Source organism: Boleophthalmus pectinirostris, unplaced genomic scaffold (genome assembly GCF_026225935.1).
Source record: "Boleophthalmus pectinirostris isolate CB_2022bp ecotype Guang Dong unplaced genomic scaffold, ASM2622593v1 HiC_scaffold_23, whole genome shotgun sequence".
NCBI lineage: Eukaryota > Metazoa > Chordata > Actinopteri > Gobiiformes > Gobiidae > Boleophthalmus > Boleophthalmus pectinirostris.
In genome coordinates this window covers 9,317,942-9,335,653 of record NW_026571207.1, presented here as the reverse complement: position 1 = coordinate 9,335,653, position 17,712 = coordinate 9,317,942, and the positions used below count along the sequence as shown (strand labels likewise).

At 38.8% G+C, this 17,712-nt stretch overlaps 1 protein-coding gene across 1 annotated transcript in view; it reads left to right on the top strand.

Moving 5' to 3' along the window:
- Positions 1-17,712, top strand: part of si:dkey-237h12.3 (teneurin-3) — a 338,669-nt gene that overhangs the window by 209,813 nt on the left and 111,144 nt on the right. The window contains 2 exon segments of the mRNA XM_055159618.1: positions 1,145-1,330; positions 11,735-11,881. Coding sequence (XP_055015593.1) covers positions 1,145-1,330; positions 11,735-11,881 — 333 coding nt within the window.

Below are 17,712 nucleotides of genomic sequence, written 5' to 3'. Positions count from 1 at the left end.
ACGTTGTTAATCAGAGGTGAGAAGGTTGGCTCTTATGGGAGGAGATGTCTTCCACATTTGAATGACACACTGCAGCTATAAATGGCTGTAATTGGCTCATCTTACCTGAAAAATGATTAGATGTGAGAAAGACACATTATGAAGAACATAGGAGGCGTATGAAATTGTAGCTGAAACAATGCTATGCAAACCAAATAAGTCTGACCTTTATCTGATTTCTGGAGTTATCAAGTTATTTAAATGTCATGTAAACAGTTACATCTGATGTGAATAATCTTATTTCTTTGTAATTGTTCACATGTAAATGTTCCCACTGATGTATCTTCTATCAGTATCCTCCTACATTAAACTTCGGCTTCTAACTAGTTAGACATCTGTATAAAGTCCAAAGAAGAGTACCAGTAAGACAATGTAAATCCATCTTAACCATTCAAAAATAGTGATCTTAAAGGTGTACTACCTGCTTGTTTCTGTTGAAATGCTAGGGCTATACCTGGAATGTTCCACAGTATGGCATTAAAACTATTTATATTTTGCATATTCAACTACACACTAATCGAGACCACAGTGTCCTGAGACCGAAACAAGACTGAGACCTCTGAGGGTCAAGACTGAGACAAGACCAAGACCTTTTAAGCCCAAGACCGAGACAAGACCAAAACCACAGCCCATCAACACCAAATCAAGACCCTCACCCACAGTTTGAGAACCCCTCCTTTAATTAATATAATTTCCACTGGTACTTTACAGAAAACTGTAAAGAAAGTGAAGAAAGTGGATAGGATTTTTAAACCTGTTTTGTCAAGTTCCTAACTGGAATTAGACTACAAGTCTGTGACTAGACCAAGTCTAAGCACCTTCAAGACCGAGGCCAGTCTCGAGACCAAGATGAGTTTCAAGTATTACAACACTAGTATTTACTGCCCCAACATACCTGGAACAACAGGCATTCTCACTGCGAATGAAGTCACATCTCCACTGATCTGACTTTTAACTTTCCATATTTCCATGGAGTCATAGAGGTGACATGCAACCTCCAGAAAGTTACATACTGTGCGCCTTTAACTAATGTAGATTTTAGTTTTCTCAGTTAGAGTAATGTTTGTGTAAACCCAGCACAACCCCATGCTTTTGCTCATTTCAGAGGTGTGCGTGGTGGACTGCGGCCCCCATGGCTCGTGCATAGGAGGGGTGTGCCAGTGCGAGGAGGGCTGGGCGGGGCCGGAGTGTGAGCAGAGGGACTGTCACCCGCGCTGCATCGACCACGGGGTGTGCCGCGAGGGCAAGTGTGACTGCCACCAGGGCTGGACCGGAGAGCACTGTACCATTGGTGAGAACATAAGACCGACACACTGTCAACTCCAAACACTGTGTTAATGCTGCGCTTCAGAAGACATCACAATCTATGGTTTTTAGAACTATGAAAATTTAAATGATTAAAATGTCAATAGTGATTAACAATTCAAAACTGAATATTTTACAAACAAGATACTTAAACTCATGAAAAGGTTGCATTCACATTACATTTGAACATTTTAGAATCTCTATAGTTTTACATTGAGCTGAAGAAACAATCAGCCTTTACTTAGATTAGTTGTCCTGGTTTATGTTTAATATTTTTGCAATTACTGGGGCTATTCATATGAATCAAAAACTGGCACAAAAACAAAATTATATCTTCAGAAAGAGGTGTCATTATTATTGTTGTCAACTGAAGTGACTTTAAAACATGCAATTAAAATGGCATCTTTGTGTTTCTGTTGTTAAGAATCGACTTTTGTGAATCTTTCTTTCAGTAACAGTAAATCTCTCGTAGACGAGCTGTGACACCAGACATCAGATTTTAGAACGTGAATGCAAGCTGTTGGCCTGCAGTGATTAATTGCAATAATAACAATATTTACATAAATCATAAGTCATGAAAAATAGTCATCTTGACAAATGATACAACAGCAAAATATGTAGCTTGAACAGGGTTTGAACCATCAAACAACCAATAATTAGACATTATGATGAGAAGTTGTGATGTCTTCTGAAACTTGTCCATAGTCAGAAATTGTCCTTATTTATATTATTTATAGTATTAAATTAATTTTCAAGAAAAGCAAGCATAGGTATTGCAATAATGATCAGTAAATAAGGCTACTCAGTGAGAAAGATACCCACAAAGTAATGTAATGATGTTTTATGCTCCAAAAATATGTTTTCATTTTGAAGTTGTCCAAATTGTTTCTCTCTTTTCTGTCTCATGTCTGTTCTACTTTACAGGTAATGCAAAACTGAAAGAAGCATAAGCCAAAAACACTGTAAAAGCACTTTAAATTCACATTTCTTTTTAAGGACTGGGCCAGAGTGAAGTAAACCTTACATTAACCTTTTTTGTTTTCCTAAAATGCACTGTGACAGCTTTAATACAACATACAGAAAATAGCGCTTCCAACAGCCATAACAGGAGTAATTGCTTGCGGTGCTTTCTAGTTTACCACTTAGCTACTGACGCAAGCAAACATTTTATATTGCAATCTAATTAGTTTTGTTTTTGCCACTTTGTCTGAAGCATTAAACTAATATACACTGAATGTGGCATAAAACTAGACATCTACACTAGAGTACAGATTGTAATCCCTTGGTATATTTAGTGGCAGTTACTTGTACTTGTTAGGTGCGTATCATTACTTACACCAATAATTCCTTGGCACTTCCTTGATGCTATGCAGTGATTACTGTTAAAGCCACAGTATGTAACTTTTTGCTAAAAGCAGACAAAAATAAAAGCAGTTTTTAAATTGTATTGCACTGAAAAACATAGAAAAACATGCATCTTTACTGTCAGCAGGCTTGCATCTTTATAAACCGGACTGCTCCTGTCTTATGCCATACATCAATGTTTCCCAATTTTTTTTTCTGGGAACCCATATTTTAAAAGTGACAAACCTTCGCGGCCCAGGTCAATAGACATTATTCGTAAATCATAAAATAAAAGTGGATTTGACCATTATTGAACATTAATAAGGATGTTTTATTGTTGACTGAGTGATCATGTCTATCTGAACAATTAGTATTACTCAAGTTTTAAGCAATGAAAAACAGTCATCCATAAGTCGCCTATTTGGACATTAAGTGTAGCCCATTTCTTTTTTTCTATTCAACATTCGAGTGAACCAGCAATATTGGAACAAAATAGTCAATAAAATAATTACAAAAAGATTAGAAATTATACAAAACATGTCAACATTTCTAATGAGATAGGTGGGCCTGTCTGCATTTTTGTAGCACATTCCAGTCCGGCGTGCAGGAGTGTCGTGACCTAGGCCTTGGGGAACAATGATGTAGATAAGATGCCAGCTCCAGAAAGTTACATACTGTATCTTTAAGTAAAGTTTGTGGAAGGAAAAACTATTTAAATGACTAAATGTCTAAAGGAGTTGCTGCTTTATGTATCTAATTATAACTGTCACTGAAAGTACAAATTACCATAGTGATAATATCTAGGATTTAGCATAGTAAGTACCTTTTACAAATGTGTAATATAAATAAATGTAACAGGTATGCATTTTCAGATTGCACAAAATATATACCACCAGTTAGACATAGTTCTTCAGGGTGAATACGTTTTGTGTTAACTTGTAAATAGCAAGATTACATAATTATTAAAGAAGCCAGCAAAACATGAGGAAAGTTTTAATGAAAAAAGTTCTAAATACAAGATTTGTGATGAACCTTTTTGTTTCTTGTTTTTAATGACAAGTTTGGACCTATTCATGAAGTCACAAATGAGGTTCTAAATTGTAGTACCCAACAAAAACAAATTGCAAAAGCGCAGTAGTCCGAATCCCCATAACATTTTCTGTGTTCTCTTGCAGCTCCAGCCTCTCCTCTCTTCTCCTCCTTTTCTCTCTCCCCCTCTTCTCTCCGTTTAGATATTCCACCTCTCTGCCTGCCGAAGTGACGCTCCGGTATTAGCCAGTCAAGGGCAGGCATTTAGGGAGCGGAGGAGGAATATCATTGCGGCGAAATGGCACGGCTCGAGCGGCCATTAACGAGCGTAACGAGTTCGGGGGGTGTCACTTCCCATTGACCTCTGACCCCTCAGCCCTCCCCACGCCCCCTCTGTGCCCTCCCTCCGCTTCTGTCATAGGTCCCGTAGTTTAACCCGCCGTCAAATCCCATTCCCCAAGTGTCGCATGTGCCCAGCGGTGACGCCACGTCCCTCCCGAGAGAAGCGCGGATCTCCAAACCGCCAGAGCTAATGATGTATTTACAGGTCCTATCATCCGAGTGTGGCTGGGGGTCACTTCATCCCTCTCTCCTCTCCTCCTTTTCGCTCTTTCTCCGCTCTTGTTTCAAACTCCCTACAGCCGAGGAGCTCTGTGTAGGCCTGTCACGATAATTACTATACCTTCTCAGTTCAGTAAATGATATATTGTGTACTTTTTCTTTGTATTAGTGGGGACCTTTCTGAAAAAACTTCTGCACTGCAAGAAGATTTGGTTGAATAAATAACTATTATGACTTATTATAGATATAAACCAACCACTGAAGTGTTTCATTCTGCTATTTATTTATTCCCAGATATTTAGTTACACTCCGAAACGTCTCTGTGATATTGCATAGGGATGAACCGTATATCAGTGCAAATATTTATGTCAGGTTTATGTAATGCACTGGGACAATTTTTTGGAAACAGATGAAGTTTAAGAAGAGGTTGTATACACAATCATCATAGAAATTATATATTATATCTATCTATTTATTTATTTATTTTTGGGTCTGGCTATTGATTTTACCCTATCAATTTTGTTTATTTACAATATTTTTGAGGGGGATAATTCTGCTATTTATTGAGTCATACATTTAATTTGTGTCATTTATTGTCTATTACTATTTTCTTCTGCAATATATCGCACTTCAAAATGTGTTATCGTGACAGGCCTAACTCTGTGAATAGTCCACCTTTTTCCTGCAGGAACCAGGGGCCTATTTCAGTCTCCCGCAGTCTGCCTTTGGCACAAAGCGGATCTTAATCACATTACATGGACGCAGAGTGAATGGAGGACTTCCTTGGACATTCTTTTGTGGCACGCACCTAGATCCTGTTTGAAATGCAAGGCTTACACCACTGTCAGGCTTTTCTCAGCTGCGCTACCGCTGTTTGATTTGTACGCCGCTCCGAGATGTGCAAAACAAACGTGCACTGCAAAAAGGGATGTCTAGATGAGGGAAAATTGCTTCATTTGAGCAGTTGTGTTTGAGTTATACTTGATGGACCTAGATTGCTGTAATTGCCTTGTAATTGTCAAAGATGTTTCTGACAATATAATGCATTTTTTTTAAAGATAAATGTTATGAAATTAGATAAATCCTACGTCATTTAAGCCAACTAAATTAAGTCGGAACTATTCAAACTGCTATTTTGAATTTAATTAATCATTTTAATTAAGACTATTATATTACTTAAGACTTTAGATATTCACTTTTTGCAGTGTACACGCAGCAAACAAACAGTTACAGAACCTAAAATTTATATTACATAATACATTTGTACAAAACAACACATTTAAATTGATAAAAATTTATACCAAGAACCAAGAAAATTATATAATTTTTTTTCTCCTCGCTGAAATCAATAATAGTTTCATGGAGGAGAAATAAGTATTACAGCACATAATACAAAATTTAAATACCAAAACATATTGATTAAACAAATATATTTTAAAGGTGCACTTCTAATTGTGTGGATGGTCTGCCGCCTGCTTATCTCCATGATGTTAATGCTTTGCCTGAAATAATCCACAGTATGGTACTAAATTTATCTATGCTGTGTAAATACCTCGAAAAACACGAGTCAGTCACCTCAGATCTGACCGGTCACCTGCTTGACGTAATGTGCAAGATTAATTGTAATATGTATTGATGTTTTTGTGCAAAGCAGTAACATCCAAGGAGACAAACAGGTATCTGATCCTCTACTAGAAAAGTTACACGGTGAACCTTTAACTTGAAGCGGTAGGCTAACAGAAAAGTCACAATGTCAAATTAGGACAAGTAATGATGCATTCAGTCAAAGTAATTACATTTCTAACTGCTTGGATTAGTCTTCACATTCCGATGCGCTCCCATTAGATTGAAGGAGGAGTGGACAGACAGACACTACACTTAGCATGGGGCCAGCACAAGTGTTACAACACTGGGGTATCAAGAGAAACAGTGCTTTTCTCTTAGTGTTAGCCTGTTAGCTTTGTGCTTTTCTAAGTACAGCAGATGGAGGGTGTTAACAGGGAAGATTCCACTCCACCACTGACGCAGGCTCATGTTATGTCTCCTTGATGCCACCGTATCTCATTTTATTGGCTGTAAAATGTGTTATTCACTAGACATTATTATTGATATTTTAAGTTCATACTTTCACTATGTTTATACAACTATATAATCTCATAAACAACATTTTTATAAGCAAATGGCAGGGTTCCCACTCTTTTTCAATGACAACATTTTCAAACTTCTCCATGACTTTTTCATGACCTGAAGTGAATTTTCCATGACTGTACAGCACCTTACATGTGTAGAATTGGTTATACCTTTAGGGCTAAATATGAAATGTTAACCCTTTCCACTCACCTTATGGTTTGGTATTATAGTTTAACATTCAAAATATTGTCACTGCATTTATTGGTGTCTCTTTTAAACAAAAGGTGCGTACGTTCGGAAATAATCATAAAAGCCTAATGATAACTTAACAGAACACTGTAAAGATACTAAAATTCCTTGACCTTTCCAGTCCTGGAAGATGACATTTTCAATTTCCATGACCGTGGGAACCCTGAAATGGCTAGACATGTACGTGGAATTTTATTATCTAAAATTTTTAGACTTAAAGCCATAGGATGAAGTGTTTCAACTGAAAAATTGACTAATATAAAAGCATGTTCTTTTTTTTGTTTGTTTGTTTTTGGTTGTGTTTATTACATTGAAAAATAGAAAAACATGAGTCCTTACTGTGAGCGAGCTTGTATTTCCACAAACTTGACTCTGACTTGGCCTGGAGGAGGGCTTCTTCTTGTTTGTTTCCATGGCAATGTGGTTAATTTGGCTGTAATCTTCTACACCATTGACTTCTCTATAAAACATCTATCTCTCTGGAGAATATTTAAAAGTATGGTGTTACCTTTCTATTTCCATGCAGGTGATACACCTCCTTCAGAAAATTCTATACTGTACCTTTTTTAAATGAGAAACAACATTCACATGACCTTTTCCTTAATGTTGTTTATCCACAAGGGAAGTTACCTAACACATTATATAATAACAAAGAGGAAAAGAAAATGGTAATATATTTTATGCTCCTCCATCAAATATGTTGAGCCTACGCTGCAATATTATTGACACAAAGTTGGCCCAAATATTAAGAAAAAAATGGAAAAAAACATTCACAAATGACTTGCAATGTGTTACATTTGTATAAAGCGACAGACAATCACTCACCAACCACACTGAAAGATGAAAACAAACCATTCCTCACTAGTAATAACATTGCTAACTGTAATATTTTCCCCAATTGCCAAAAAATGAATTCGACACATCTTTTGAATTGCTTCCCACTGTACCCTTAATTAGCTTCTCTTATTTCCAGCGCGTGAATCCCTGTGCAGTCTGTCTCTTTTGTCTTCCCTCACAAACAGAATCTCTCCTTGTTGTTTCCATTTGCCTAACACCTCCTTGTATCTCCCATGTCTTATGCCTGTCTGCCTCCCATCTCTCTCTCTCTCTCTCCCCGGCTCCCTTTCGGCTTACATGTATAGCCCTGGATTCCCGAGTATCAGGTAAAAAACACTATTCGTTTTGCTTGAGAATGTTTTGTCTTGATCCGACATTTATTACAGGAATGCACTGATCCATGTTCTCTCTCCCGTGCTTTTACGCCAGTTTCGCAGCTCAGATTAAATGTAGTCCATGTTTATTAAAATCAAACAGTTGCACAAAGGCAGTCCCAGTATGTGCCGGTGTGTGTGTGCGGGCTTCGTGAGTCCAAGAAAATTGCGTATTCTGCTTCTTCTTGGTGCAGATGTGCGGGCTGTAGTGGATTCAGGAGTTGGTGAATGTAGAAGTAGTGTTCATCAACTTGCACTCTGAAATATATTTATTGAGGGTTTGATTAAATTGCTATCTGATCTGTCAAGTTGGATTTAAACCTGGAGTTTCACACTGGCGGTCGATACACGGCGTGAGTAAAGGTTGGAGCGTAAATTTTAGGTATGTATCCCAATGCAGTGATTCTTAGTGAGGTTTCGAATGGAGACGTACTTAAACTTGCTGCCAAAAGTACTGCCTAGGATAATTTGGGCCCGTTCAGCAAGAGATCTGAGGGCTGCCATTGGCCCCTGAGTTAAATCCTTAGACGAGGTGGTTGTGGGATCCAAAACGGTCGTCTCACAGCTTTAAAAAGCATAACATATGTCAATGGCAGTTCACAAAGACAAGAATTCATACAATTTAAGTCAAAAATGCAAACCTACGGGTAGTGGTTTTGCCCACCAGGTTGGCTCTTCCGGTTTGTGTCCAGAATCCATGTATCATTCGCTCATTCTTTTTTCAAAATAAAACCAAAAATAAGAAAACAAAAAAAAATATTATTTTCTTCATTATTTGTCTCCAAAACCAAAATTTAAAAATGGATAATGCTTCGTTTTCTTAGTTTTCGATTTTGTGTTTAAATGAATAATGAAAAAACAGATAATGGTTGTTTCCCGTTTCCATGGCTTAAACTGCATTGCCAGACTGAGCCAGGCCTGAACCAGGACTGAACCAGGACTAAACCAGGTCTAAAACAGGACTAAACAGGACTAAACCAGGACTGAATGTCGGGACTGGCTCGGAGGTGCGCCCGTGTAGATTGTTGGGTGGTCAGGCCTAAAACCGGACTAACAAAGACCGGGACCACACTGGGACTGAGACTGGGACCAGATCGGGACCAAACCAAGACTGAGACGGGGACCAGACTGGGACCAGACCGGGACTGAGACCGGGACTGAGACCAGGACCAGACTGGGACTGAGACCAGAACTACTTTTTTTTTCAAATTTTGGTTTTGGAGACAAGTAATGAAAAAAAAAAAAAAAGTTGATTTTTTCGTTTTCCTATTTTTGGTTTTATATTGAAAAATGAATGAACGAATGATACACTGATTTGTCTATTGGCAAGACTCTTCACTCACCTCGACTCCAGTGTCAATATACATTCATGTTAGATAATGTAATTTTTCTGAGTATGAGTAATATCAAGATAACTTCTCTCAAACTAGTTCTTCAGTGCAGAATCAAATCGCTCAAAGTGACAGAAACTTTACACATCCAGTTTGAGAAGATGAGAAGGTATAGGAAACTAAAGCCAAGACCTTATCGCGCTTGTACGCCCATGTGATTCTGTGAAGGCTCAGCATGGGCTCTACTGGATCAGTGCATCCCTGCATTATTCTGAAGGTACCACAAACTGCAAGTAGTCAGACGCAAGCGGGTGAGCTCTAAACGCCTCTCTCTAATCTCAGCCACATCCTGTCACTCACGCTTAGCAGTAGGACCTGTCGTACACACGCGCAGACCTACATCGTCTCCGGAGCTTTAACTGTCTTCTACCTCCACTTCAGGACAAGTAATACTCTTTTAAACCATGTCGGCAGGTGCATTAGCTTTGACGGCAGCAGACCTTTCTTCCACTTATTTTTTTTGTTCTCCCTGTAAGTCAATGTGTTTGTCAGTCTTAGCACCGCAAGAGATAAGTAATTTTCTTTTCCAAATGTTTCCCTTCCCGCGATTGTGTAAAAGGAGCAGTCAAGATAGGATATAAAGGTAAATCGAACCACTATACTATACTATACACCCAAGGGAGATTGTCACCAACAATCCCCCCCTGCTCTCTGTCTCCCTAGCACGGCGTTTATACACTTGTCCGTCCCAGTCGCCCATGATGTTGTTCCCCTGTCTGAATCCTCTGTGTCTGCCAGATTAAACGCCCCCTACTGGTGTGGTTTAGTCGTTGTTTTTGCGGCTCCCTGTCTTCACCCTCCACTATACAAGGAATGCCAACCCAGCAGCGATTGCTCTGTTCTTTGTAAATGTATAAACTCGAGAACCCCCTTTTCCCTATTTACATACAGACTTCCCTGGTCCTTTGATGTTACTTCACATGAGTGCTTCCTATATACGTGCGCCGTCCAGGCTATGTATAGAACTAAACGTGTTCTCTGGTGAAAAGGCTATATGTCCTTGAAGGCACACTGTGGGAGAATTGCATTAACACTAGAAAGGGCCTGCCATGATCAGAGCGGCGGTTTATTACAGTGGATGTTACAGCAAAACTTTAAAATAAGGCAAAGAAAGGCAGACCAGCCCACTGTCGATGTACGTAGAGATTTGTTGAATGTAAATTGTGCTCATGCATGACAGATTTAGCCATTTTTTTTTCTTTTAGTTCACAATAGTACGCAATAAGCATAGCATTCTTCAGCCTTCTAGTATTTAATAAAGATGGGGCAGGTACAGTTGTGTAAACATAGCTTTTGATATGATAATGTAAATTTGTGGATTTATAATGACTCCAGTGTTTCCTCTTAGCGTGGCGTTTTTGATATTTGAATGACTGGTGGGAGGGAAAGGACGACTCTGTTATGCACAACTGTATTTACTTCACAAATATTGTTATTAAGATAATATACACTACTGTCAAATGTTTTAGAACCCCACACTTTTTCCTGTTTTTGATGGAAAATTATTCAGTTTATTATGTCATTGCACTCTGAAGTGAAAGCGAAGAAAAAGAAATCATGGAATCAATTTACAGACCAAAATGTATTCTAAACTTTTGATTCATGATATATAGCCACCTTTGGCAGATATAAGAGCTGAACTCATTCTTCTTTCTACAATAGAAATCAAATATTCTTCAGAAAGTTCTTCCCAAGTCTGTTGCAGAAGTTCCCATAAATGTGTGGCACTTGTAGGTTGCTTCACCCTTCTGTTCAGTTCATCCCAAACCAGTTCAGTGGGTTTTAAAGTCTGGAGACCTCTGGCTGTTCAGTATTTACGTTTGTACCCATTTCAAGCTCTTCATTGGACTTGCACGACTTGAATTGCAATTACGGTGTTCTAAAACTTTTGACCGGAAGTGTACACGCTCGCTGTGTCATTATCTAGCCCCAGTTAATGCCACATTGCTTTGATTAATCTTACATATGTTTTCTGTAAGATATGTAACTCAGTCCTACCCCCTACAGACTATGAAACCACAACAGTCATAAGCATTTCATGAGCAGAATCCAATTATTGCTTTTTGAGCTGATAACTTAGAAATCAGTAATTAGATGTGCAACAACCTGTATAAACAATAGGATGCTTTTAAGATTAGATCAAACTTTCAGACCAGCTTTAAATTCTTCATAGTGTGCCTTTAGGACTTGATGCAGATATGGCACCATTTGTAATGCATAAAACTGATCACATTACTATCAGCGTGTACTTTTCTCCTTGCGCACCTGAAACTCATGTGAAACAACAACACCCGCTCCCTCACCCCTCACCCCCGTCAGAGCTGTACTGTATGTCCTCCTATCATCTCTAATTGTCCCCCTCTGAAAGCCCCTCCACTTATGTCTCCCTCCCTTTCCTTTTCCCCTCTATCTCCTCATGTTGATTCCTTCCACTTCCACGTCCTCCTGTTTGACACGTACATGATGTGTTGACAGACGGCTGCCCGGGGCTGTGCAACAACAACGGGAGGTGCGTCCTGGATCAGAATGTGTGGCACTGCATCTGTCAGTCCGGGTGGAGAGGCCTGGGCTGCGACGTGGCTACTGAGACGCTCTGCTCTGACGGCAAGGATAACGAGGGAGGTGAGAAGGAGAGAGAGAGACACTATGTTTACATGCTCACCAGGAAATCCGGATAACTGGCCAAGATTGACTGAAATCAGATGTTCAAAATGCATGAACTACAATTGTGGTTCAGATCTCCCACATTTCAGTTACACACCCAGAGAATGCTGTCACAATGTTTACATCATACACATTATAAAGAACTGGACTAAGGGAGTGACGTCACCCATTATGTTCAGCTCCAGTCAAATCGAGCTTATTGAGGGTAGCAAGCCGAGTTCCATATTAAGAATAGGAATTAATTTATGGACAAAATAGCAAAATAAAAACACCAGGATTGTTTAAAGTTGGTTAATATGAACTAGGGCCCGACCGATGTATCAGTTGGCCAATATTATCAGATGATATGGGCACCTGGAAACATCTTGCTCATATGGGCTGATATTTCACACGGGCATGTTATACATCGTTATAAAGCTTAGACTCTCTACATTATGTTCATTTAATCCAATTTACAGACAGATAAATGTCCTTATATGTGGCTCCGCATCACTATTTATTTGCGGTGTAATTTGTCTGTGTCTCTGGCCGTACTTTCCCTGAACACTCCCCCAGAGTCACGTCACTCACGTGTGCTTGTTTACACCCGCAGCCATAAATCCATGTGCGCCACACTTAGATTATATTCTTTTTATGGACAATCAGTTTGAGTCTGGATTAAAAGGACATTTATTAGTGCAGACTTGTGGTCTGAGAGGATCCTGTGTGAGTGATGAGTGTTGGAATTGTCGATTTTGAAGCTAGTTTTGGTTAGCTGCTTTAGCTCCCACACATGAACAGCTTGTTTTCCCTTTTATTGGCCTATTGTAAAGTGACTATATTGGCCGTATATATGTTACTGGACCAGCATTGATATGTAAATGAGCTGTGAATAGAATTGTGAACGATCGACATTTACACATATAATTAATTACAGTGGCTAATAACGGTAGTTTACTTTCTTTACAGGATAGAATGTCAAGGAAAAATGCCATTAGGCCGACCTACTGTCTGTAAATATGAAGTAAAGAGGCAGAATAACAATAAATGTAACCTAAATAAACCTAATTTAAAATCCACAAGAGACAAACCTAAGTTTTTTAAACAATTCAAGATTTACAGTGAATTTTTACATCACTAAATATATCGTTGATTATTTCGGCTATCGGCAGCTCCAACTCCCATTTTGTCGGTATTATATCGGCCACAACAAAATCCATATCGGTTGCTCCCTAATGTGAACATTTTAAGACCAAAATGAGGAGACTGACAGCAGAAGTTGCGGAGAGAGGGGCGATGTTTTTTTTTTCTATAGAAAGGGAATTGGAGTCGGAGTCGATGAAGCTGGAAGCAAATTCTGGAAGAAATTCGAAAGTGGTAAACAATCAAATTCACATTACTTTTGCTCCATGTCAGACCACTCCTGGCCCAGTCTACATGTAGGTTGTAGGTTATACCAAATATGTGCCAGCCAAGTGGGTTTAGTAATTTAGCATTTACAGTAAAACTTTTCAACTATAATTGCAAATAAAGACCGATATCATTTCAGGCATGCTAGAAACTGGGTCACTCTACTGCATAAATAAACACTTTGAAGCCCTGGTACTGTTTCACAGGTTAGCTTTAATTTTTACGTATCAGACCAAAACACTGAAACAACGTGGTCCTCTGCAGTGTAGAGACTGTAGTTTAACGTAGCTGAACTGCGTGCCTTGTTTTCCCGGTCGAGAGAGTAGCTTTAGTGTCTTTATTACATAAAACCAGCGGAGGCAATCTGTTTGGCGGCTGCAGCATGTATATATTCATACTCCGCTAATGACACGGCATAGATTTCTTGTTATGGTGTTTGTGGCTTCCGGGGCTTTCTTTTTCTTCTCCTTCCGCATAATAACCTCACTACGTTACTGGATAGTCGTCCCTGATTGGTTTACGTGGCGCGTCTGACGGCAAAAGTTAAGCTATTTCAACTTCTGGCATCTGACGCATCTGACGCCAGATGCTCAAGATGCGTAGCAACGACACCAGATTCTTGCTGCACTGACACCTGAAGACGCGCCACATAGACTTTGCATGCAAACTAGACGTCTTGACGCACCTTTCTGATCATAGCTTTAGAGATGTGTTTGGATGTTTACTGACTTATTTTAAATCATTTTTATAAGCAACAAATTTTTATTGCTAATACTAAATTACTAGACTCCTCTTAAAACCCATTTCCTTCTTTGTAGACTTGGACAACAGTGGTTTGACAGGTTTAGAGGCACAGACTCGCTCAGATTTCACTGTGCATGTAAATGTATTGAGAGAGAGTGAGTGAGAGAGAGAGAACGCTGGCTACAAATAGGTCCTCTTAGCCTTTTCTGCCGCACAACGCTTAGCTCTGGAAAAAAGAAGGGAAATGGGCTTTGATGTGGCTCCTCCGTGACAGCGCAAACAAACAAAACAAATCAATCATACATAATACATCAGTAGGAAGGATATTCAAATGTGGCCGCAGCAGATTGTTAAACAGCATGCACCGGAATGTACTGGAGATCAATTATAAAGCACTTAAAGCTGCACGGGATGTGAGCTTTTTGTTCAAGGGCTGCTAGCGCCATTTCAAAGTTCACTCGAGGTCAAACAGTTAACGTAAATAGGTATTACCATTAAGGTTGTCAATATTACATCATTAATTGAAATTATTTAAGTCACAATATAATAATTAGAACTTTAAATGAATGATAATCTTGACAGTTTTAGAAGCATTTATTCTCAAATAACTTTATATATGGTATACTATGTAAGGTGGGTTCACTACTTACTTGTCTCCATGGAGTTGTTTCATTTGTGTCTGGAATGTGCCACAGCAAAGCATTAAACTGTTGCTGGGCAGTTTTTATTGCTTTCGAAGTGGTTGCCTTTCCACAGATCTTACTTGTGATTTGGTGTGGAGGTGTCACCTGACTATTGAAAGAGATAAGTTTAAAGGTGCGTTTGTTTATCCATCAGACTCAGAGATCCGAGGACGTTGTCTAGCGACACGCACTGACACAACCCTTTTCCTCGGATGGCGGAACTCGGAAGAGCTCTGAGGAGACCGAGCAAAGATTCCGAGATAGAATGATAGAAAGATAGAAAGATGGCTGTGCCCAGTGTCACTTGTAGTATGAACTGTTTTCATTGTGTTTGGAGCTTTGGTGGTTTAAATAATGATTTCAGTCACTCGTATTACTGCTTATGTATGACTGCCTATGGGTGTGTTAGTAATACTGCAATATCTTATTGCAGGCATGTTCAAACTATGGCCCGGGGGCTAAATGCGGCCCTCAGACAAATTTTTCTTGGCCCTCAGACTTCCAGGTGAATTGGCCCAAATTACCTTGCATCAATAAAAAAAAAAATTACTGCAAGTTTTTTTTTTAAATCTACCTTAATAAAACGAATATTTAATATTTAGTGTGTGGTTTTAAGGATCTTAGCATGAATAAAGACCGGTGGTTCATTCTAACGTGTTAAACACACACATTTAAATTATTCACTGTATTGAGCAGCAGTCTGTGGCCCTCGATCAGCCCTCTGCTTCGTCTGTGTTTAGATATGTGGCCCTTGATGAAAAATGTTTGGACACCCCTGCCTTACTGGGTCCATATCACAGCCTGTGGGTGTCATCATGTGACACCAACACTTTCACTTCACTAATATACTGAATTATACTACTTATACTGAATTCTTCCTTGAGGTTGTGGAGTTGAAGCACAGACTTATTTTGGAGTGTCTGGTACTCGACCAATGCCAAAACAACAGCATATTTCCGGTTAGTGTCCATGTTTTTCACCGAGTTGGACTAAAGAAACAAAATAAAACGGGTGAAGCGTGGACATGACATCATAGCCGAGATCCAAGTGGCAGACGGATGGATAAACAAACGCAACATAATGCTACTGTAGAATATTGTAGAACATTTAAAGCAATAACATCTTCATGGAGACAGACGTTTGATTTTTAATCTGGCTGTTTATGTCACATTAACTATGTTTACATAAAGCTGGTCACAGACTAGAGTAATGGTGATCTATTAGACACTGCGAATGAAAGCAATTTAAGAATTGTGTTCCTGGTGTCACAAATTATGAATAATCATTTAATTGTGATGTTTCTCCTCATAATAATTGTAACACTAATTATTATAATTAATAATAATTAATATGTTTGTGCCTAAACATTAATTTCTGTTTAAAATGTCAGTAATGTAATTCTTTATTGTATAGTAGTTTTAAATGGAAACACAATACAATGCAGTGTTTCACTTTAAAAAACAAACAAAAAACAGTCTAAAACAGTTGGCTGTTTTCATTTTCATTTATTCTGGACAATGCATATTAATGAACATCTGCAACAGTCGCAGTTGTAAATATGTCAAATTAGAGCAAACGTGCTAGTATCCATCTGTCGTCCCGAGACATTTAACAAAGATTGACGATAAATAAATAATCAAATCAAATAAACAACCTGGTACCTCTTAAGAAATGTGACCAAAACAGCAGGAAATAGGTCTGTACTACTTAACAAGACAACTAAGTAGATCTACAACTAACAGCACTCAAGAAGTACTAATAGATATTTAAACAAAAAACAGAAAAATGAATGTGTTTAACGTATAGATAAAATGACTGTGGAAGATATTGTGAAGTTGGAAGGACATTCTGGAGGAGATCAGCTCTCAGGCTTTGCTGCAAACTTGCTGCAAAACCTTATCTATCTTTATGGACACAAGCAACAACATCAGGGCAATTTACAGATCAGATCTGTGGAGAGGCAATCCCACTCACAAGAAGAATACACCAAGGTATTTTAGCAACGAAGGACTAAGATAGATACAGTATGTTTAATGTCATCATCAGAAAGTTGCACTACTTGACTTATCTTAACATTTATCTTTGTTAAAATAAATGTAATCAAGGCAAGTTGGCAAATCACAACTACTCACTAAAAAGGACATCTGATAGTTTTTACTGAACTCGGTGATATGATGATTTTGGGACACTTCTACTTTGCTGAGCCAGTGAAAAAGCCATCTTACGGAATAAATGTGGTATATTTGACATTATTAGGAGCTTGAAGCCTTGAGCATTATGATAATCTTTGGCCCTTGATACACTTTTCATTTAGCGGAGTAGCCCTTGGTCAAATCAGGTCTGACACCTGGAGCTGCAGTCATCTTAAGAGCCGTGCCTTCAGCTCCCATTAGTGCTGCCTTGTACCGTTGGGGACCGCTGGCTCTGGACCTGGAGCTCTCAGGCTCAATCAGTGATACAGATACATGATAGAGTGTGCCACGGCGTGGGCTCACTGTCTCCTGTTGATTTAGTGAAGAAAAAATGCCCTTGAAATACCTTCAATATAAGTTCTTTTTAAACATGACTTTACCTGACAAAAGAGGATGACTATGACGCCGGGGGTTAAGTGTGGTTAAGCCTTAAACCTAGTGGGGGGTCCATCACCTGCTGGTCTTCAAGGATACATTATTGCTTTGCCTGTAAAGTTTCACAGTAAAGTCATTTCCATGGAGACACGTGAGCAGGGCCGTCTCTCATAACATTTGAACTGTAACTTAGCCTGGTGGTGTCACTTGCTTGTCTCCACATTTCATTTTTGGGTTTATTTAGTATTGCGTAACATAACAAATTCAACAAACTGAATTAGAACTTTTATTGCTTCCTCTGTAAAAAGCAAACAAACATCGAAACTCCAAATAATAAGACGGCGAGACAGTATTTATATTTGGTTCTTTGTCCTCTGTAGTTACCAGTCAAAGCTTGTGCCCCTGT